This window comes from Phycodurus eques, chromosome 10, assembly GCF_024500275.1.
Source record: "Phycodurus eques isolate BA_2022a chromosome 10, UOR_Pequ_1.1, whole genome shotgun sequence".
Taxonomy (NCBI): domain Eukaryota; kingdom Metazoa; phylum Chordata; class Actinopteri; order Syngnathiformes; family Syngnathidae; genus Phycodurus; species Phycodurus eques.
In genome coordinates, this window is record NC_084534.1 from 2,128,169 (window position 1) to 2,152,632 (window position 24,464).

Genomic DNA, 24,464 nt, shown 5'->3' on the forward strand with positions numbered 1-24,464 from the left:
CCCTTCTTAAACAGGGGGAGCATCACCCCGGTCTGCCAATCCAGAGGCACTGTCCCCAATGTCCACGCGATGTTGCAGAGGTGTGTCAACCAGTACAGTCCCACAACATCCAGAGCCTTTCTGAACTCTGGATGGATCTCATCCAACCCCGGGGCCCAACAATTCCTGGAAGGTGAAAACATCCCAGTTCTTGCATAGCCAGCATACTCCCCGAACATGTCACCCATTTAGGATGTTTGGGATGCTCTTGATCAGCGGATACAACAGCGTGTTCCAGTTCCTGCCAATACAGCAACTTCGCACAGCCATTGAAGAGGAGGGGACCAACATTCCACAGGACACAATCAACAACCTGATCAACTCTATGCGAAGAAGATGTGTTGCACTGCGTGAGGCAAATGGTGGTCACACCAGATACTGACTGGTTTTCTGCCACCCGACCCCCACAATAAAGCAAAACTGCCCATTTCAGAGTGGCCTTTTATTGTGGCGAGCCTAAGGCACAACTGTGCAATAATCATGCTGTCTAATCAGCATCTTGATATGCCACACCTGTGATTATTTCGACAAAGAATAAATGCTCACTAACACAGATTTAGACAGATTTGTGAACAACATTTGAGGGAAATGGCCTTTTGTGTATGTAGAAAAGGTTTTAAATCTTTGCGTCCAGCTCACGAAAAATATTTTCACCAGTATCGTCTTATCAAAACAATACAAACAATTGTCTGTGTTTTGTAAAGACATTCATTTAATGTAGGTCATAACGGTTGGATGGATTTAGGTTAGTATGTTGGTGCGGACCTCGACAAGCATTCTAGTTTATCACATGGCCCCTTTGGAAAGTTAAATATCCACCCTTGCTTTGAATTTCTCGTGTATAATGCGCATTTTTCCCCACAAAAAAATTGTCAAAAGTCAATAGTGCAAATTATACATAGGTATAGGGGCAAATGGAAAAAACTTTCACATTTTATAAATGTATGCCACCATCTAGTGGTTATGAAAAAGCTGTACACTTTCATTCCAAAATGCCACAGCCACCTAGTGGTTATAAAACTCTTTCATGCCAATATGACAGGGGTACGTATGACTGCATATATGTACAGTTGTGCTCATAAGTTTGCATACCCTGGCAGAATTTGTGAAATATTGTTTTTTTTTGTGTGTGTTTTTTTTAAATGACTGATGACTGAACAACAACCATCATTAATTTCTTTATGGTTATGTTTTGTTTAATGATAATGCTTTTCTGAAATGCTTGACCATTTAATTTGAATCCCATTAAAATAAAATGAAATGTGTTTTGCCTGGTCCTTCGTGTTTTCTTTAAGGAATTGTACCCTTCTTACAAATTCTGCCTGGGTAATCAAACATATGAATGAGCATGTTTTCTAATTTACTAAATAAAAGTAGGGCTGTGAATTTCAAAATAAGAGCAAGTAAATTTGAAAAAGGATTACGTGTTCAAATAAAGTGCTTAACTTCAGAATAATTATTTGAAAAAAAAAACAAAAATACAGATAATACTTCATGTTTTGATCATATGGGTAGAAGCAAAATCATAAAAATCCATTATACATAGGTAGAAGGGTTTTACAGAATTTTGAGGTCAACTTTGGGGGTTCGTATTATACATGGGTGTGCATTATACATGAGAAATTACGGTAATTCTCCATGTTATAATATGGCTGATAGATTATTTGATTGGGGTCCTGACTGATTGAGGCAGCTAAAAAGCTAACATACAGAATCTTTACTTAGGCTTGTGACCAAACTTTGAAGTCATGTAAACCCGACCAATTAAATATTAATATGAAAATCAATTCTGGAGCTTATTTTTCAATTTCTAATTAGTGATATGAGCCAAACATTTAGACATGAAAATCAGGCAATTTTAAAAGCAAATGACAACATTACGTAGCTTTGCTTTTCTACAGGCAAAATTGAAAGAATCAATGATACATGGATTTTTTTTTTTTTTTTTTGGTATAACATATAAAACATGTCATCTCTAAATTGGATATGTTGCATAGCAACTGTTCTGTTCTATTGTGCAGTTATGTAAGTAGTACTGACTTTGCATAAATCCAAGTACACAAAGTAAAGAACTCAAAAGACAATATTGCTCTTTATCAAGTTCAATGCATACAGAACATGGGGATCACAAAGGGAGGGATTTCTTGTTATAATTGTGCCATTAGCAGTAATGATGACTGGTACTAGGAGACAAATTGAATTGAAGGTCAAGACAGCGGATATGTTGTGATGGTAGAGCAAAATGGGTGTAGTTTTCCTGTCATCAAATGGGCTTTATTGATTAAGGTTGTTAGGAGTCAGCAGCCACTGAAAGTCTCTACATTGCAAACAGTGTGTCACCAACACAGGGGGGTTCAGTGGTGAGGTTCAGTGACGCCAGTGCCCCAATCTTTGGGTGTCTTGGACATAACATGAAACAGGGTCCGCATCTCCTTAGCAAAACAATATTTATGAACAATTAGTTGTTTTGTCTGTAATCTAACAAAAAGATTCAGGGTGAACCAAGGCCAAAACAACAAACAACAAAATATTTACCACTAAAAAATGTAATCAATGGTAACCAATCAAGTAATGAAACCAAAATACAATTGTTTACCCTCATGATTAACATACAGTAAATCGCCAAATAACTTAGTCACTGAGCAGCTCAAGTTCTTACTCTATGTAGTGGGGCAAGGGCGACTCATGCCGGATGCCCAAGTGTGTCACTGGGCGCCATTTTAGCCACGCCTAAAAAAATCGCGAAAACTGAAATGGTGAAAACGCTATATCGCCACAACTAAGTACTACAGAGTTCTTTGCACGTTTTTAACAATTATCTTCAAACATTCATTCATCCATTCATTCATTCATCTTCCGTACCACTAATCCTCACTGGGGTTGCGGTCGTGTTGGAGCCTATCCCAGCCATCTTCGGGCAAGAGGCGGGGTAGACCCTGAACTGGTCACCAGCCAATCACAGGGCACATTTAAACAACCATACGCTCTCACATTCACACATATGGGCGATTTAAAGTCTTCAATTAACCGACCATGCATGTTTTTGGGATGTGGGAGGAAACCGGGGCGGCACGGTGACCGACTGGTTATAGCGTCAGCCTCACAGTTCTGAAGACCCGGGTTCAATCCCCGCGGGGCCCCGCCTGTGTGGAGTTTGCATGTTCTCCCCGTGCCTGCGTGGGTTTTCTCCGGGCACTCCGGTTTCCTCCCACATCCCAAAAACATGCATTTATTGGAGACTCTAAATTGCCCGTAGGTGTGAATGTGAGTGTGAATGGTTGTTTCTTTGTATGTGCCCTGCGATTGGCTGGCATCCAGTTCAGGGTGTACCCCGCCTCCTGCCCGATGACAGCTGGGCTAGGCTCCAGCACGCCCGTGACCCTAGTGAGGAGAAGTGGCTCAGAAAATGGATGGATGGATGGAGGAAACCGGAGTACCCGGAGAAAACCCATGCAGGCATGGGGAGAACATGCAAACTCCACACAGGCATTGCCTGCGATTGGCTGGCGACAAGTTCTGTGTGTACCCCGCCTCTCACCCGACGATAGCTGGGATAGGCTCCAGCACGCCCACGACCCGAGTGAGGATAAGCGTTACAGGAAATGGAGGGATGAAACCAATTGAGAGTTTCCTTGGCAGTAAGTTTTGGATCGTTATCCTGCTGTAAACCACCCTCTTTTCATTTTCATCATCCTCGTAGATGGCAGCAGATTTTTGTCAAGAATGTCTCGGTACCTTTGCGCATTCATCCTTCCTTCAATAATGTGAGGCTCACCAGTAATATTTGCTGAAAAGCAGTCGCAAACCATCATGTTCCCACATCCGAACTTCACTGTTGGGTGTTTAGGGTGATGTGCACTGCTATTTCTCCTCCAAACATAGTGTGCATTATGGCATCCAGAGTTCCATTTTGCTCTCATCAGACCAGACTATATTTTCCCAGTATTTACCTGGCTTGTTCAAATATTGTTCAGCAAACTTTGCACGGCTAAATAAAGCGTTTGAGGGGGCGATAACTAGAAACAAACCAACAATCACGGCGTGAGCTGCTTCTGATTTAATGAGCAGCAAAGTTTGTCCCGTAAGATACTGATTTAAAGGCACAATAAAAACAAAGCACACAGTAGCACAGTTGAAAACTTCTGTGGGTTCCAGTACTGGGCAAGTCAAACTTCATGGTCGGGATATTGTTGAATATGAATATGTCAATGATGACAGTGCTGAAACTCCTACATTTTTATCCTTGATGACTGTGGGCAACAAATACTAGTCTGGCTAAATCCTGAGTGTCTCTGTATGTAACCTTTTGTGTGTGAGAAACTGGGAAGGAAGATGTTTATTTTCCTGTGGTGATGCTAATAATGCTGAGGCTGTGTAGCTTTATCATGTTTCATTCCACAGACCCAGACACACACTAGCATACACAAACACTCTTGGTGGCTTTTATATGAGGTTGCTATGGATACTGTACACAGAGGCAGCCACTCTTTCCTGTTTTCCTTTCTTTCCCATGTTAACATAACTAATCTGAATAAAGGTGGTGTGATAGTTTGTCTTCAGTTAATGTTTGACTATTGATCCATCCATAGAGATTGTAACTTAAATAAATGAGAGGGATCTAGAAAGTTGTGGATAATGTACTGGGCAGCTTTAAGATTATTAATAAAATAAAAGAATGCTAATGACAAAGATCATTTGAAGGCTGGTTTGTGTACGATGGACACTGTGGCTATCATCAAATTGCACAAAATGAAATGCTGGATTTTGTCATAGTTGTAAAGTTGGTAGTGGTGAGGTTCAGTGACACTTATAGATTAGAGATTCACCAAATTACCAAACCTGCAGATGTGAGACAGTGAGAGTGCCCTCACGGTGTGCGTGAGAGAGTTTTAGTGGCAGTATAGTGTATTATTAGGGTAGTATACGCCAGTGGTCCTCAAACTTTTTATGCCAGGGACCGGTTGAGACAAGAACATTTTATTCGCGGACCGGCAACCATTCGTCACCAGGAGTATGTGTGTGTGTGTGTGTGTGTGTGTTGGGGGGTTGCTGAGGGACTTTCCCAATCGGATGCTACTTGACGATGGAGTTGGGTGGTTGGAAAGTAGTTTCCGGATCGAAAGGTAATTGTCGACGAGGGTTGGGGCTAGGGGCTTGAGTCTGGGAGGAAACAAGAGCGTCCTGATCGGAAGCTAATCATCGACGGGATGGAGTGAGGGTTGCCCCGTCGCACGTGCCACAAAAAAAACAAAACAATGAATAAATAAATAAATAGCGGCAAGATTTGAATGGTTAGAGCGTCTGCCTCACAGTTCTGAGGACTGTGGTTCAATCCCCGGGCCCCGCCTGTGTGGAGTTTGCGTGTTCTCCCCGTGCCTGCGTGGGTTTTCTCCGGGCACTCCGGTTTCCTCCCACATCCCAAAAACATGCATTAATTGGAGACTCTAAATTGCCCGTAGGCATGACTGTGAGTGCGAATGGTTGTTTGTTTCTATGTGCCCTGCGATTGGCTAGCAACCAGTTCAGGGTGTACCCCGCCTTCCTGCCCGATGACAGCTGGGCTAGGCTCCAGCACGCCCGCGACCCTAGTGAGGAGAAGCGGCTCAGAAAATGGATGGATGGATGGAACTGAGGAAAAAAAAAAAAAAAAAAGTTAATCCGATAAATACGCTTAGAAACCAAGTTCAAAAGGCAAAACAGACCTCTTGTCCCTGTGTTTGCTGTTCCGGAGTCTGTGGGGGTGATCTCGGGGGTGGGGGGGAACCACCGGGGTGACCTCCTGGGGGAGTAATGGTGGTGTGATGGTGACTCGCCCATCTTCCGTGGTTGCCGGGGCGGTGCCGGCTAGCACCCGCCTGGGTCCCCCACTCTGGCTGCTGGTGGGGGCGGTGGAGCCCCCCTGTCGCTCCTCGACCCTGCTTCCTCCTCTTCTCTCCGTTCCTTGCGTCCCGCTGCGGTCGCCTCTTCCTCTTCCCGTGGGGAAGTCTCATGCGGACTGTGGGGCCTGCTGTGGGGTTATTTTCCCTGCCTGGTTTGGAGGGCGGGGGGGTCCACCCCACCTGGTGGGTGCTGCCGGGTCTGGGTTGGTTGGCCCTCTTTGTCGGTGGTTGTCCGGCCTAATGGGCCCGACCTGCATTAGCCATGCCTCTTAATCACTCACTTAGCACACACTCACACCATTCACTGTATATATTTCTCACTAATCACATCTGGGCACATACACATATCAAAGGGTTCCTGGGGGACTGGTATGGGATCGGGAGGGTGTGGGTGTCGGATCGGGTTTCAGCACGTCTGTGCTGTTTCCCGGTCCGTCCGCCCTGCCCCTCCGGCCTACCTGCCTTGATTGGGTGCGGTCCTCAGCCGCAGGTAATGTAATGATTTACTTCTGTCATCCTGTTTACAATTAGTGCTTTGTCTTTTGTCTTTGTTTCTCTCTCCCTTCTAGAAACTTTGTTCGACAGATCAAGTCTGATTCTCAATAAACCTCAATTAGCGGAAGATTAAAAACTCCACTGTGACACAGTAAAACCTTTCCGGCAAAAAAGGGATACTGAGTTTCCATTCTGCTTGACCTAACAGCCGAACAGGACAAAAAAATTAAATAAATTAAAAATAAAACACATTTGACATGCGAAAACGCAATACAACGGAAATTACATAAAATGGTCATTCCTTCTATGCGGCCATTGCGTCACGGACCGGTACCGATCCGCGGGCCGGGGGTTGGGGACCACTGGCTATACAGTATATTGTTTCCTGAAATGCACCTCGGCATTAAAAAGAAAACAATCATGGTTATCTTAGGTCTCCGTGAGTTTGTCATGACTATGACACTCACTGAATTGTGAATGTTCCTAATATGGTATCTCTTGTCTGTCAAATTTCAAAAATTCAAATGCGACATTTTTTTCCTTTCCCCCCCAGCTGGACAATCCAGATGAGCAGGCAGCCCAGATCAGAAGAGAGTTGGATGGACGTTTACAAATGGCAGACCAGATCACCCGTGTAAGCAAATAAGAGATGATCTCCAGCATGTCCTAATGAATGAATGATGATGATATAAACTAACAATATAATAAAATTAATGCTGTTTGGATTATAAGTTTTGATATAAAGCCAGTGCCTATTAGGATCGTATTGATTTTTGACTAATGGAAGCAGCATTTCATCACCATGCACCAAAATGACCAAACAGATTCTTCAAACAGATCTAAGATGTCCATCAATTAATTGGGCTTTCTGGCATGCTTTGTTGATGTTCTTGATGATGGTGCTCTGCTTACACACATACTGTAGGTAAATCCAAACAACACAAACATTCTCGGTGTCATCTTCAGATTGTTTGGTAAAGTGGCTTCTACGAGTGAAGCAATAAAATTATTCAGTTTGAGTGTTGAACTTCTCCTTTAAGGTGAATATCCTGTTGCGCTGTTTCAGAGTCTTGGGACGGTACACCACCTGAAGTGATTTTCCTCAGTATATATTCTCAAATTCCGAGAACTCACAGCACAATTCTCCAAGTAAAAATTTGCATTTCTAGACGTTTACACGTCTAAAGGTTTTACGCCGAGTCCTTCGTACCAGCGTCAGTCAAGGAACTGATTGACCTTTTGCTGGGCTAAAGAGAACAAGTTAATGACTATATATTCATGACAAGGTCAAGCTTCGATACAGACTTACACAGGGCTTGATGATGGATTATGCAGTGTAGGAAAACTAGATCCTTGCCAGGGTTTTCCTCTCACTTTGTGCTAGATCCTTTTCAGCAGCCCAACGTTTCTTCATGTATATTTTGGTGATGTCTGCGGTGAGATTGTCAAGTTTACACCAAGGTTAGCTTCAGTCTCTCAAGTCGTGTCCGTGTATTTTCCCCCGTCGGGGATTCCATTCTCAAAAATCACGTTTTTCACAATTATCTTTTTGCTGTCTGGACACAATACACCTGCTGCGACTGCAGTGAATGAAGGGATAATGGTTGACGCGGGGATGGAGCAGACAACAACAAATGTTAATTGAGTATCGAGTCCGACATCTAGTGGACTCCAAGTGCATTGCAATAAAAAGTAAACAAACGCATTCATTCGTTGCTTTGGTGGGCTGGATGTATTTTTATTTTTTTTTGGGGGGGGGGGGGGGGGTTATTTATTTATTTAAATTGACTATTAGCCTAAAATGCCTCTTAATTAGGTTATTTTGAACGACAAATCAATATGTTTACTTTCTGGTGTCATTAGCTCGGCGGAAGATTCCCTCACTTTGCCTCAAGGGAGATGGAGGCCATGTTCATTGAAGAGCTGCGGTCATCAGTCAACTTGCTGATGGCCAACCTGGAGAGCATGCCAGTGTCTAAAGGTGGAGAATTTAAGTTGCAGAAACTGAAACGAGGTCACAACACATCTATCATGGACATGGGACAGGAGGATGAGAACACCCTTTCTAAATCAGACGTGGTGCTATCGTTTACCTTGGAGGTTGGTGAACAGTTTTTTGTTGTTGTTTTTTTTTAGAAATATGGTATTTATATTTATACGCACTCACAATTTCAATGTTCATCCTCAATCTTTCAAACTCATTTATTTTAAACGTGAACACTACGTTTGTATTAACTAAGGGGCAAGATCAGATTAGGAGTACTGCAGTACTGTACATTTCTTGTCATTGCTCAGATCAACTCCCAATCCGCCTTCATTTCATTTTATATCCTGTATTTGATTAAAGTCACTCATTTGGTTGACAGACAGGGAGAATTATACTTTTTCTTTACCCTGGCAAACATCTTTGCTCCCAATGTGACCTGGCAGCTCAACATTAATTGAGACATTCAGTCTTTAAATTGGCAAGAAAACAAAGATGAATTAACAGATAACAACAAAACCTGTTAGTTTCATCCATTCATTCATCCATTTTCTATACTGCTTGTTGTTTCATTTGTGTTTTATTTTCCAGAAGAGATGGGCAGATACTAACAAAACATTCCCTGTGGTTTTAATTTGTCCGCTGTCGGTAATTACTCTGGGATAATTACAGGCAGCAATTAGCTCATGTTTTCCAGCTGTCTTTGTTGATTTTAATTGAATACTTTGGTGCTGTTCAGATTTGTTTAGATTATGTAATGATATATGGGGACAAAATTAATCTCAATGTACAATTTTTGAAAAACCACATCGAAACTTTGACAAATACATAATGTTAGGTTGATTTGAACAAATAAGTATTTTAACGCTTACCTGTTTATCTGCAATTTCCTCAAAGTTGCACAGCTATCTATTGAGATAACATAGATAAATCCTCCCATTTGATTTCTACTCTCAAACCATCCGGTTTTGTATCATCACTGCGCAGATACTGCGAGTTTGTATACAAATAGAATGCTTCAGGGAAGATAAAATGCAAGAATTGTTGCTGAATATTCTCAGTTGAAAATATCTTGAACCATTTCATTTGGCCCTTACATCCTCTGGCATTGTCTTAAGCTGTGACTTTGTGTGTTGCAGGTGGTCATTATGGAGGTGCAAGGTCTTAAGTCTTTGGCTCCAAACAGAATCGTGTACTGCACCATGGAGGTGGAGGGAGGGCACAAACTGCAGACAGACCAGGCTGAAGCTTCTAAACCCACGCAAGTCTCCCCACACACAACCTCAGAGACATTTACTACACACAGAAATGTAGCTCTAGTGAACAAACATGTTGTCATCCCTGACAGCATAAATGTATGTGACGTCATTGTCAAGTGGCTGTACAGTACGTTAAGGAAATAGGAAGTTTAGCATTTCTGTGATGAAACGTTCAATTTCGTGCTCTTAAGACTTTATCACGAATAGCATTTTGGTTTGTGGAGTGAAAGCGTAGGGCATTGGGCTATAAACAAAAGCTGTAGGTCTGAGTCCCACAAGAGACTAGAGGTTGCATGAGTTCAGCTTTTTTTTTTTTCCCCAAGTTGATGCTAATGTGATGCGATTCGACATTGACTTGTCTCTGATGACATCAATGATCTGTTTTGGGTTTTTTCAGGATAGTAATAGAATTAAAAAAAAAAGGGAGGAGGAGGTAATGCTTTGTCATTCATCAATATCCACAGACAATGGACAGCTCATACACGGAATTTATGCAAAACATGCACATTCGAACATGTTTTCATAAGACATCTGAGAAAGGCATCTCTGTTTTTTATTTTGGTTCATAGAGGCATCACTGGAGTAGAAGAAATGTGACTTAACGTTAAAGCGCATCATGCATAAATAATGTTTTGCCAGTAACTTCACTCATTATGTTGTTTATACACTGCATACATCTATGATGATGATATGAATCGTTTGTTCTTTTTTGGAACATACAGTAGAAGACATTCAATGTTCTTGTTTGATTTTCAAGAAAGTGCCCTATTTATTAAAGTACACAAACACACTCGCACTGTGAATGTCTGTTGGATTCAGAATTGAGGAAACCAGTTTGAAAAATTCTGTCTTTGAGTCCCCCCAAAAATTGAACCAATGTATGAAATCCGATGTTTAAACTGTTAGTGTCTTTTAGGTGAAAGGGTGATTGTTAGGTCCCCGGATTATGTGATTTTCCTGTGAAAAAATGTTCGACTCAAATCCTCACCGCAGTGCTGAGTCGCTGACCTTTAATGAATGAATGAATGAATTAACCTGCGTCCAGTTGGGGAACCCAGGGGGATTTCACAACAACACAGCCCTTACCTGCTGTTAAAGTGAAGCTCTTCACCGAAAGCACCGGAGTGTTGGCCCTGGAGGATAAGGAGCTTGGAAGGGTAAACACTTACAAAGGCTTACAAGACTCCAAATCATCATACATTAAAGCATTCCTAGTTTTGATGGATTATTAATGTTGTCCTGTAATGCTTGTAGGTTGTGCTCCATCCAACTCCTAACAGTCCCAAGCAGTCGGAGCTGCACAAGATGTCAGTTTCTAAAGGCTGCCCAGATATTGACCTGAAGATCAAATTGGCCATTCGCATGGATAAACCCCAGAACATGAAGCATTGTGGGTAAGTAAGCGCTTGCAGGCAGAGTGGTTTTGTCCTATTGTCATGTTTACTCCTATCATTGATTATTCCAGTGCACATTACAATTGTTATGTCATTACTTTATACATTTGAACATACGGAGACATGGAAGAAAATAATAATGTTTGTATTCCCCCATAAAATACTTTGCAAAGTTTATTGTGAGGGCAAACAAAGGTTTTTGTGTGTTGGTGTGTTAATGTCCATCCGGGTCAACTAAACAAATGTAGCGTCCGAGCTACAGGGGCTTCTAAAGTCACTATTCCACTTCTGTTTGCTTTTCCAATTGTACAGTTTTGAGCAAAGGTCATTCATTCATTCAGTACTGGACCGAATGACTTTAACTCATTCCCTGCCAATGCCGTCTAAAGACGTCGATGGCGTTTTTTAACGCCGATGGGTGCATGGGTCTTGTGCAGTTTATGTGTGATCGTCAAGCCTCTGGATGACTGCAATGAGGAATGACACCCTGTAGAGGGCAACAATGCCTTGAGGTGAACGTCCCACCGTCAGATTAACGAAGAGGAAGAAGGACGGGACGAGGAGCCAATGAGAAGATGCAAGCAACAGGGCAGAAAAAACACAAGACAAAATGAAAAAAATCTTTAAAAAAAATAAGCTTCTGGTACTAGAAATGTACTGCGCCGAGGCAAGAAATATATTACTGCGACCGACAGGAATGACGTGTGAGGGAATAAAGGGTGACGCTCCGAGCCAATCACTTTGTTGCAAGGCTATCGCCCAAAATGCCGGGCCATATGATGAGATGCTCTCGACCGCTTGCCAGCCGATTGTCTGCCGACCGGGATTTGAGTAAATGGGATCCGGAATCGTGATGAGTGAACTGCCTCTGGATCTCCTGGAAACGGCCGAGCTTCATCCCGAGCTTCCTCCGGATGATAATGGAGACTAAGGTAACTCGTTTGCAGCTCGCGTTAGCTACCTTTAGTGAGCAAACACACACCTTCAATCTTTGTTGCTTCAACAATTTAGTCCGACTAGTTCACATTACAATGTAATATATGTTGCCAGTACTGATTGGAATTTTCCAGTTCCAGCTCGTCCATCTTGCAGTCATTCAACAACCGCAAGTCGAATGTCTTTTAGGATTGCGACGAAGAAAAGTAGTTTATTTTTTTACCTTTGCAAAACATGTCATCAATAAAAAGTATTCTATAGTAATCGTATGTATTTTTTTTAAACTTATAGGTTATGCATCCAGCAGATGCATGCTGTCTCCCATTCCAGTACGCAGTGCAATTAACAAAGGTACTTGAAAGCTTTTTTTTTTTTCTCTCCACGTCCCGATACAGCAATTTCAACAATGCATTTTTATAATAATAGTAATAGCAATAATCATATTTCTAAACTGCACAGGTTGTCCTTCAAGCAGAGGAAGGGACTGGTTTCAAGGACAATGACAACCACACACGATCCCATTCACTGTCACCAAACAATAATATCAGATGTGGCTAAAACTTTGCTGCACAAGATAATAACAGCCTAGACTACTGAGCAAACGGTAGAGGAGGAGAATTAGGAGGAAGAAAGTGCAAGTTGCGGGAGCCCCATTTGTTCATGCATTTTTGTAAAATGTAAATTCTGTACATAGTTACACTTGTAAATAAATTATTTTTCTGTCAAAAGTACGTTCTCAGTGTTGTTTTATGTTCAGATGTTTAGAGATTTTCACGAAAGAAAAAAAACATTGGCGTCAAAGTCCTTGTTCGGCTTGATCTGTCTGCTTTCACAAAAAGTTTTCTAATTTATTTTTTCCTCCAGAAACGGAACATGGATCGTATGTAAATTGACGAATCTACACTTGCCCGTAGGTGTGAATGAGCGTGCGAATGGTTGTTCATCGATGTGTGCCCTGTGATTGGCTGGCGACCAGTTCAGGGTGTAACCCGCCTCTCGCCCGAAGATAGCTGGGATAGGCTCAGGCACGCCCGCGACCCGAGTGAGGATTAAGGGTGTAGGAAACAAATGAATGCAACTCCGTGTCAACATTCATGTGTGTGAGAATGGCGACCCCAAGTGGACAGTAATGATATCTAATGATATATACACGCGCACACACGCACACGCGCGCGCGCGCGCGCACATATTGGCAACTGGATTTATGAACAACAGAAGTGGTTTTCAAACGTTTGACACCAAATACCACCTTGAAAAAAAAAATAAAAAATTTGCCTTCCGAGTGCCACCATCATGACCAACATAAAAATACTCTTTTAAGAAAATAAGTGTCAAAGGCTTTAATCTTAAAAGGTACATTAAAAAGCCACTGTAACGCAACACAGTTCGATTTTATATATATATATATATATATATATATATATATATATATATATATATATATATATACATTGATTTAACGACAGGAAATTTAAAAACTACTAAATAAGTCAATTAAATGCTTTTCACATCATAAAAACATTAAAGCAAACCGTTCAAAAATGTTAAATGCAACTGTATTGTACTAAATAGTTAAATAACTGAACTGTACTTAACTTAAATATGCTGTCGTGTATGAAAAGAAAAGATTAAAGGTGCCATATTTTACCAAACCAACTTTTTCTAGTATTTGCGATGTAATGTTGTCTCTATGGATTATATGAATTAAAATCATCCACACATTTCTGACTTTCAGATGTTTTTTTTCTTTTTTTCTGCCGTGAGGCCTGCAATCAGGTCATTCGAATTTCTCCAACGTATCTACGTCACTAGCGAAGCTCTCCGACAACGCTGTGTTAGGGTCGGGTTTTCGTGATATCGGAGGCAAGGCAAAACGTGGAGAAACCCAAGTGTAGGGAAGAAGGGAGGCAACGCAGGAGTGCAGGAATCTCCAAAAACAAAAGGTATTTGAATTTCAACAACAAAGAAGGCAACCGAGAATCACGGAGCAAACGCTAAATTAACAAAGTCCAAAAATCCCAATTGAAAGTAACAAAGAAACAGAGAAACCAAACTCCTGATTACTAAGAAACATGACAGGAGAAGGACTATGACAACATTTGACAAATGACAATGCAGCAACACAGATCGAAAGAACCCTGCTTTGACGAGACAAGGAGGAACACCTGGACAGGACATGAGTAGGTGGAAGGAGCTGATTGGTTTACGCAATCTGGCAGTAACCCCAATGATCGGACAAGACATGAACATGTCACACGGGAAAACTTGACAAAAGCATGCAACAAACTAAATCTAATCAGAAGCAAGTCAACAAAAAACAAAAAAACATGCGACTGAATTCAACTAGGACTGACAAGTGTTCTCTTGTGTTGAGCAATTACTTGAGATGTTGCACTTTTGACTCAATTACCCCCTCCAATGGATGAATCCGCTCCATTGTTGGCAATAAACTAAAGTATTTTGTGAGGGAATGCCGTTTTTTTCCTTCAATGTCACCATAGGTGCTCTGTATGAATATGACAAAAACATGAGGTAAATTTGCTGAGCTTTTGAAGCATGAATGAACAGCCATGAAGCCATCAAATTGTTGAATTTATTTTTGTTTTTCACAGATGTCTGTTTTTAGTTTATGGAGCTGTTACTTTTGAATCTATGAATGCAACATTTATTAATCATGTGTGGTATTATTACATGTACTGTAGATGCTTTGCTTTCCTCTTGTGGTTGTCTGGGGTTACTACACAGTAATCAAACAAGCAAAATCACACACACGTCAGAATATTAACAATTGGATTGTAAAACTAGTGTTATATTGAATTTAATAGTTTTTAAGCCAAATATTTTTTTTTTCTGAGATCCATCATTTTGACTACTGATGCTAGAAAAACATGCATGAGAGCTTTAGGCTTTTTTTCTATATACTGTAAATACAACCCAATTCCAATGAAGTTGGGACGTTGTGTTAAACATCAATAAAAACAGAATACAATGATTTGCAAATCATGTTCAAACAATATTGAATTGAATACACTACAAAAACATAAAATATTTAACGTTCAAACTGATGAACTTTATTGTTTTTAGCAAATAATCATTAACTTAGAATTTTATGGCTGTAACGCGTTCCAAAAAAGCTGGGACAAGTGTCAAAAAGGACTGAGAAAGTTGAGGAATGTTTATCAAACAGGTGTTTTGGAACATCCCACAGGTGAACAGGCTAATTGGGAACAGGTGGGTGCCATGATTGGGTAGAAAAGGAGTTTCCCTGAATGCTCAGTCATTCACAAGCAAAGATGGGGCATGAGAAAATAGGCAAACGTGCGTGGTTAGTTGTCGAAAAGCTATATGTCGACGGCCAACTGTTTCGTGATGCCAACATCACGCCCTGGCTCTTCTAGATAAGTACTACATTTGATCTGTTGTCGTTATGAATTGTCAAAAATGTATTGTATTTTGTTTCATACTTTCCACTTTTGCTTCGATAAACAAAAACGGACTCACGCATGCCACTAGCATGTCATTCACAAGCAAAGATTCATCAAGGTTCATCTCTTTGTGAACAAGTGCGTGAGAAAATAGTCAAACACTTTAAGGACAATGTTACTCAACGTACAATTGCAAGGAATTTAGGGATTTCATCATCTACGGTCCATAATATCATCAAAAGGTTCAGAGAATCTGGAGAAATCACTGCATGGAAGCGGCAAGGCCAAAAACCAACATTGAATGCCCGTGACCTTCGATCCCTCAGGCGGCACTGCATGTAAAAAAACGACATAAATGTGTAAAGGATATCACCCCATGGGCTCAGGAAGACTTCAGAAAACCAATGTTAGTAAAAACAGTTCGGCGCTACATCCGTAAGTGCAACTTGAAACTCTGCTATCTAAAGCAAAAGCCATTTATCAACAACACCCAGAAACCCCGCCGGCTTCTGTGGGGCCGAGCTCATCGAAGATGGAGTGATGCAAAGTGGAAAAGTGTTCTGTGGTCCGACGAGTCCACATTTCAAATTGTCGTGTCGTGTCCTCCAGGCCCAAGAGGAAAAGAACTATCCGGACTGTTATGGACGCAAAATTCAAAAGTCATCATCTGTGATGGTATGGGGCTGTGTTAGTGCCACTGGCATGGGTAATTTACACATCTGGGAAGGCACCATTAATGCTGATAGGTACATACAGGTTTTAGAGAAACATATGCTGCCATCCAAGCAACGTCTTTTTCATGGACGCCCCTGCTTATTTCAGCAAGACAATGCCAAACCACATTCTGCACGTGTTACAACAGCGTGGCTTCGTTGTAAAAGAGTGCAGGTACTCGACTGGCCTGCTTGCAGTCCGGACCTGTCTCCCCTTGAAAATGTGTGGCACATTATGAAGCGTAAAATACGACAACGGAGAGCCCGGACTGTTGAACAGCTGAAGCTGTACCTAAGGCAAGAATGGGAAATAATTCCACCGACAAAGCTTCAACAACCTCAGTTTATGTTTATTTAATGTTGTTAAAAGAAAAGGTGATGTAACGCAGTGGTAAACGTGACCCTGTCCCAGCTTTTTTGGAACCTGTTGCAGCCATAAAATTCCAAGTTAATGATTATTTGCTAAAAACAATAAAGTTTATCAGTTTGAAAATTAAATATATTGTCTTTGTAGTGTATTCAATTAAATATACCGTATTTTCACAACCATAAGGCACACTCAAAAGTCTTGCATTTTCTCCGAAATGGTCGGGGCGCCTTATAATGCGGCGCTTATGTGTGCACCGAGTTCCAAAATCTGTAAATGTTGTTGTCTGACTTTGATGAGCGCTCCGCTTGACTGACTGGGAGCATTTCCTGCCGACACTCTGCTTATATAGAGGAAAGGCGGACGTGACTGAGGACAGCATGCGGACGTTAAAGGCGGAAGGGTGCGCCCCCAGTTAAAAACAAATTGTTTTGCATGCATGCTCGGGTATGTTTTAGCGTGCATGCATGCTACCGTATATTTTAGGCCAGCGTATGTTTTACCATGCCTGCGCCCAATAATACGGTACACCTTATGTATGTGTTAAAGACAGAAATGGACCCCGTAACTGAGACTCCGCCTTTTAATACGGTGCGCCTTATGGTCGTGAATATATGGTAGGTTGAACATGATTTGCAAAAAGTACATCATGGTAAAAACAGCTTCATAACAAAATGTGTGGGTTGCACAAGTTGCGGCCGCAATTGCATAAATGATCCGACATTACACTCTTGACTTTGTACAATCGTAATAGCAGAAAAGACATGCAATAGTTCGGACACATTCGCAAATTCGTTCATAGTTATTCATATCTCAGAAATAAGGCAATTTAGTTTCCTGTCTGCTATTGTGTGAATATAAAATGGCTGCCTCATCCCGGAACTATAGCTCACAGATCTCTCTGGTGTATTGAAATAACATAATTAGGCATAATTAGTGGCAAGACAGCTTGAGTGATAAAGTAAGAGTTTTTTTTATCGAAGAAGCAAAAAAAAAAAAAAAAAAAAAACTCTGAAAACACTAAGGCTATGTTCACCCTGCACGTCAATTAAATTTGTTTTTTTTTTTGGGGTGGGTTTTTTCTGAATTTGACAAGTATATGATTTTTTTCATGTCAATGTGAACTGTACAATTCTGTTTTCATATCTGACCCATATGAACAGTAGATATGAACTGGATAAGAGCACAGTATGGACGTTCAGGTTGCGCTCTTCTCACCGATACATCATCAAAAGGCAACCAACGTCATAATCGTTCGACAAAACGGTGGACAAAGGAGCAGAAAACAGCCAGTGATGATAAGAAGATGCTTTACAACTGATACTGTAAAAATAAGAAAATGGCTGAGGTTGCACAAACCCCTTAAAATTGCCACAAATGCCTTTTTTGTGTTTTTCATAAATGACATTAAAATGACCCATGCAACATATTGAGTCTCAAGAACGAATCCACTGTTTTATATTTTGTTTCCAAAAGAGAAGACCCCTAATTTACCACACTTCAAATATTTATTTATTGTCGTATTGCGGAGGCTTTGTGTGCCCTTCTCCTTTCCTCCGTTGCATCAATGTTTTGTTTGAGAGGAGGCTGCCAGGCTTCAGTGAAAGATGCCCCCGTTGCCATTCGGTGCCACGTACTCATGCACTTGCAGCACCAAACAAGCAAGCCTCTTTTAAGTCAGCTCGCAGATGTCTTATTTAGACCGAAAAGCAAATGCACCTTAGCGAAGGGCCAAGGGGAAAGGCAGACTGAAGCAAGCTCATCAGTTTCTCTCACAGGAGCCTGTGAGCGGCAGCGAACATGGGTCCTCACCTTCGGATGATCTTTGAAAATAAAATCCCTCTCACCCACTTCTCTGTTTGTTTTTCAGTTTATTGTTATTCTTATTCTTATTTATTTATGATTACTGTTGTTGTTGTTGTTTTTTTTTTTTTCAGCTTTTAAACCAATCTTCACAAGTGGTGATCCAATTATAGAAAAACAGAAAACAGAAAAACAAAATTGTATATCAAGAAAACCCTGCTGGGATTTCTCTGGTTGTAGTAACCCAGTTCAACCATGTGATGTCCTAGTAGAATAGAATACAGTCTATTTGTTCTCCAGCCTCTTTGTGGGTCCTTATGCAACTGTCACAGAAAATCAAAATAACCACTCTTACCTTTGCAGGAAGAAAATAGCTCACTAAGTCTAGTTTTAACAGTTGAAAAACAAAAAATCACACTGTTGGAAATGTCATTAAACATCATGTTTTGTATAATTTCATGTCGATGTGTTGTTGTTTTTAACCACACAGGTACTTGTGGGCCATTGGCAAAAATGTATGGAAAAGATGGAAGAAACGATTCTTTGTTCTAGTTCAGGTAAGCGCAGCCCCCCCCCCCCCAAAAAAAAAAAAACCCGTGGTTCCTACAAAGTTTGGGTACTTTATAACACAAATCAATGCATAAAATGTGGAAATATTTATTGGTATCCTGTAACATAGAACTATAATTACATTGACATTATTATTAGATTACATTTAAAATAAGTGTAAGATTGAGAATTCAAGGATTCAATGTTATCATTTTGTAAATTATATCAAATCAGAAAATATTCACCTTCTAACCAAGTAAATGAATAAGGTTAATAGATTATGGTTTTTGGTACCTGGTCATACACAGTGAAGAAGGTTAAGCATTACACTCTTCGTTGTTGCCGACGGGGCAGTGCAGAAGGGAGATGCGGCCAAGCTGTCGTCCCTTGGCTGTCACAGGAATGATGGAGAAGCCAAGCAGGCTTTTTGCTGGGAGTTTGGGGGGCTGAACAGGCTGGTAGCAGCCATTTCCTGGTGACTGCATCAGGACATGGGCCGCATGCAGGCGTGCGGGGTGGGGTGGGGGTTTGCCTGTCTCTCTTGTGCGTTGGAGAGAATTTGTCTCAGAGCTACATGTTGACAGGGGATTGACAAAGTCGAATGAACACTAGCTGGCCTAACACTTGGAGCTAGAAAAGCCTGAGCACTGCCAACTTGAAACCTCTTGGTTGCTTCTAGCTAAATATATTGCAACTGACAAATACGAGTCAATCGACTATGCACTCAAGTGTGTTTAAGTGTGACCATGTGCGCATACAGCAACATAAAAGATCACTTTATCCATCTTTCGTTGTGTATGCGCTTTTAACTGCTTTTTGATATAATTTGCACTTCAAAATGTGCGTGGCTGTGTCCAGTGTGGTCGCCAGGCAATTGTAGGGCGTATATAGGACAAACAGCAATTCTCAATTTAAGTCTTCAATTAACCCAACGTACGTTTTTTGGAAAAAGTGCCTGAGGAAACCCCATGCAACCATGGGTAGAGCGGACAAATTCCACATAGGAATGCCTGAACTGGGACTCAACCTACTCAATATAATTTTGATCATATAGAATCTGTCCACAATCAATAGCATGGCAAGAATGCAATGCATATATTGCAGTATTAGCATTGTGTTGCCACACAGTCTTTTATGTGTTAAACTTAAATGTGAGTGAGCATCTTTTGGTCACAAAATATGAAGATAGCATTGCAAGATGAACTGTCACTGCATTTACAGTACGTATATTAATTAGTAAAACAACATACTGTATTTTGTCGCATTCTTGTAAGTCAAGAGGGCTGCTACTGTAGTGCATAATTAATTTTAAAATAGAATACTATAAACTGCCATGAAAATCATTTAAATATCTTTACAGACTGTGAGAGAAACTATTTCCATGACTAAATTCCAAAATAGTATTTCCAAAAATCTCTCTCATTTAAAAAATACAAATTAACACGAAAAAACAACAATGACCTGAGCTCTGTGTTGAAATTTCAGATGTTCATCACCTGGATTTTATGCGTTCCATCCTCATCATTCACATTTATTGCTGTCCTCACATCACCTCCTCCTCCGCCGCCTCCTCCTTCTTTCTACACTTCTCTTAATCAGCACGGGACTGAGTGTCCCTCCTCAGATCTTTCAGACAGATTACAGATACAAGTAAAGCTTTGCGTGACACCGGTCTGAAAGTACTGGCACGTATGTCCACATGCTTTCTTACTGACTTTAAAAATACAATATATTGATCATCATTCACAAGCCATTTTTTTATTTAAAAATAGAATTTAACTTAAAAGTCCTTACATTTCAATAAAAATGTTTCATCAATCAACGATATCTGAAGAACACTCAACAGAATACTGAGAGACATTTAAGTGTGAAATTATTGATTGATTGATGGCATTTTTTGTGATGCTACAGTTTTATAATATGATAGATATAAAATATTCATCATTCATATTCATCATTATAATGGCTTTGGTTATTTTGTTCTTTATTTTTTTTCTTCATAAATCCTTGCATAAGCTGCCCCCAAAATACACTTGGGTATGGGAACATACTGTATAATTTTGTCGTGGAATGCTCCCCAATTTCATTGTATCTGCCCATACAATGACAATAAAGGCATTCTATTCTATTCTATCAAATCCAGAGAGAAACACAATTACTTAACCAGTTTAATAGAAAAATGTATACTGGTTCCACATGTTTTTGGGATATTTTTTGTATGTTTATGAGGTTTTTATTTTAGGTTTTCATTTTTGTTTATTTCATGACATCATGTTTTGTTTTTTGTTTTATTTAAGCACCCTTTGCAGTTCAGATTTTGCATTCTACATTTCTAAACACCACATACAACAAATGAACTTGGGCATTCACTTGTGTTTTTTCGATAATGATGAAGCTAAATGACGGTACATCTACTTTTCGCTTGTCTGTACCGAGTGACAGATGAGAGTTCAATAGAAGGAGAACCATGCAGAGAAAGGCAGTGGGAGAAAGGAATGGTGTTTTGGGGTGGCGGGTGGGGGCTGTAATTTAGTGTCAGATTTGCCTTTGTGGTTTCCTAAAGGCCAGGGAACTGCTGTAGAGTCCCTCCATCCTTTACTTTGCCGCAGGTCTCATCAGTGTTGCCGTTTGGAATCTCATTTGTCACACGTACACACACACACACTCCCAGAATGCAGCTGCAGTTAGAGTGAGAGCTGCCACTTGCAGCAACAGAGGTGGCGACAGAGGCTGATTGGCCAGGCCTGTTGATTTGTGACGACAGGCCAGTATGACTGGCAGCAACTGTAGCAGCAGTGTCACTACACTTCCCATTACTAGCATAGACTATGGCCGTCATGTTACATTTCAAAGTATAGCCAATATATTAATCAGTACTGGCCTTGTGCATAAATATTTTACATGTTAAGCATTTATTGATATTAAATGATAAAGGACAAGGGGTGCACTGATGTGAAAACAAAACATCCCTCATGGGACAAGAAAGGAGAATAAGCCTCAAAAAACAATTTCACAAAACAACATTATTTTTGCACGCTTTTTACTTTTTATTATTTCTTTATTTCTCTTGATTGAAATGTAACTAATAAAGTGAACGTATTTGAATTGTTGATTGTTTGAGTGCTGCAATAAACTTGAAGAAACTGATCTGGAACGAGAAGAGATTAGAAATGCAAATTTTTATATTCATGACATTGCAACAAGCCAAAAGAAGGAGGGATATTGTACTATTCTATGCATGGAATTGGACCAAAATTACAAAGAAACTATGGACTATATAGCAGATATATAAGATTACTTCAAAGGTATTTATGTCAGTGGAGGGAAAAAATGGCGGCACGGTGGGCGACTGGTTAGAGCATCTTCCTCACAGATCTGAGTGCTGGGTTCAAATCCCGGCCTCGCCTGCCTGTGTGGAGTTTGCATGTTCTCCCCGTGCCTGCATGGGTTTTCTCCGGGTACTCCGGTTTCCTCCCACATCCCAAAAACATGCATGGTAGGTTGATTGAAGACTCTAAATTGCCCGTAGGTGTGAATGCGGGTGCGAATGGTTGTTTGTTTATGTGTGACCTGTGATTGATGCAAGATGCAAGATGGTGCTTATTCGTGTGGACGCCTCGGTTACGTGCTCTCTAGTATTGCCTCTAGTATAGGTTTTTGTATTTTTCATTCATCTTTGTAGACATTACTCAACTCACTTACACAATGGAAGATTTGCTTAACATCAGGGAGTCCACCTCGGACTTTCGCCAACTTTCGTAAATCCGCTCAGTTTTTTCCCCGAGTTACTCAAGGGGGAAGGCTACGGTCTATGGCGGATGGAGACATAGGCAACGAAGGGGGAAGCGCAACGGCATCCAAGTTAAGCTCTGCAATATTGGCGTTCCCGTCGATCCACCTCGCGAATCTACGCTCCCTACCCAATAAATGGACGAGCTTCGTCTTCTGACAAAGACCAGTAAAGAGTGCACAGACTGGAGTGTCTTTGAAAATTCAGCTAGCAGTCAGGATGAATATACGGACACTGTCACATCCTATATCAGTTTCTTTGAAGAGGTGTGTGTACCATGAAAGTCATTTCGCACATTCAATAACAAGCCGTTGTTCACCGCCAAACTTCAGAAACTGTGCAGGCTAAAGAGGACGCATATCGAACTGGGTATTGGGCCCTGTATAATCGCGGTACAAACCAGCTGACTAAATAAATATTGCAAAGAGAAACTATGCAGTAAAGTTAGAAAAACAGTTTACCACTAATGACTTTAAATCAGTCTGGCATGCATTACAATCGCAAACCCATCCTGCCTCAAAGTCTGCGTGGACTAGCTCACTCCAGTCTTCACACAGATCTGCAACATATCTCTGGATCTGTGTGAAGTACCATCCTGTTTCAAACGCTCCACCATCATCCCAGTCCCCAAGGAACCTGCAATCTCGGGTCTAAATGACTACAGCCCGTTCGCCTTGACATCTGTGACCATGAAGTCCTTTTGAACGCCTCGTGCCGGACCACCTCGAGAGTGTCACAGGTCCTTGCTGGACCCCATGCAGTTCGCCTACCGAGCAAACAGGTCTGCGGATGCTTCAGTCAACATGAGACTGCACTTCTTCCTAGAACACTTCGACGGCGCGGGGACCTACGCAAGGATCCTGTTCGTGGACTTCAGCTCTGCATTCAACACCATCATCACCGAACTCCTCTCATCCAAGCTTCTCCATCTCAGCTTCTCGCCTGCCATCTGCAAGTGGATTTACAGCTTCCTGATTTTCAGGACACAGCAGGTGAGTCTGGGGGACACCACCTCATCTACACACACAATCAGCACCGGGGCGACCCAAGGTAGTGTCCTCTTTCCGCTGCTCTTCTCTCTCTACACGAACGACTGCACCTCAACGCACCCGGCTGTCAAACTCCTGAAGTTTGCAGATGACATCACTGTCATCGGCCTCATCAAGGATGGTGACGAGTCTGCATATCGACAGGAAGCGGAGCGGCTGGAGCTGTGGTGCGGCCGACACAACCTGGAGCTGAACATGCTCAAGACTGTAGAGATGATCGTGGACTTCAGGAGGCATCCTTCGCCACAACTGCCCCTCACGCTGTCCAACTGCCCTGTGTCAACCTTCGAGACCTTCAAGTTCCTGGGAATAACAGTCTCTCAGGACCTGAAGTGGGCGATCAACATCAACTCCATCCTCAGAAAGGCCCAGCAGAAGATGTACTTCCTGCAGCTTCTGAGGAAAGCACTGGCTTTGCCAACCGGAGCTGCTTGAGGCATGTTCTACACAGCCGTGATCGAATCAGTCCTGTGTTCTTCCATCACAGTCTGGTTTGGTGGTGCTACAAAAAAGGACAAACTCCGACTGCAATGGACAATCAAAACTGCTGAAAAGATTGTCAGTACCCCACTACCCACCCTTGAGGACTTGCACGCTGCTAGAACTAAGACAAGAGCATACAAAATCCTCTTGGACCCTCCACATCCTGGTCACCATCTCTTCCAGCACCTTTCCTCAGGTAGGCGCAACAGAACAATGCAAACTAAAACAAGCAGACATTCCAACAGCTTCTTCCCCCTTGCCATTAACTTCTTAAACAGTTAACTTACAATTCCATTGCA

The 24,464-nt window shown here is 41.4% G+C and overlaps 1 protein-coding gene across 15 annotated transcripts in view; it reads left to right on the forward strand.

Annotated features, from left to right (window-relative positions):
* Nucleotides 1-24,464, forward strand: part of cadpsa (Ca2+-dependent activator protein for secretion a) — a 215,140-nt gene that overhangs the window by 25,047 nt on the left and 165,629 nt on the right. For all 15 annotated transcript variants that reach the window (XR_009769288.1, XR_009769289.1, XM_061687059.1 and 12 more), the window contains exons 4-9: nt 6,967-7,047; nt 8,277-8,513; nt 9,537-9,658; nt 10,702-10,813; nt 10,911-11,050; nt 18,785-18,851. Coding sequence is in view for 13 of the 15 variants with exons in the window: in XM_061687059.1 (XP_061543043.1) it covers nt 6,967-7,047; nt 8,277-8,513; nt 9,537-9,658; nt 10,702-10,813; nt 10,911-11,050; nt 18,785-18,851 (759 nt within the window). In the remaining 2 variants the exon portion in view is untranslated. The remainder of the gene's footprint in view (nt 1-6,966; nt 7,048-8,276; nt 8,514-9,536; nt 9,659-10,701; nt 10,814-10,910; nt 11,051-18,784; nt 18,852-24,464) is intronic.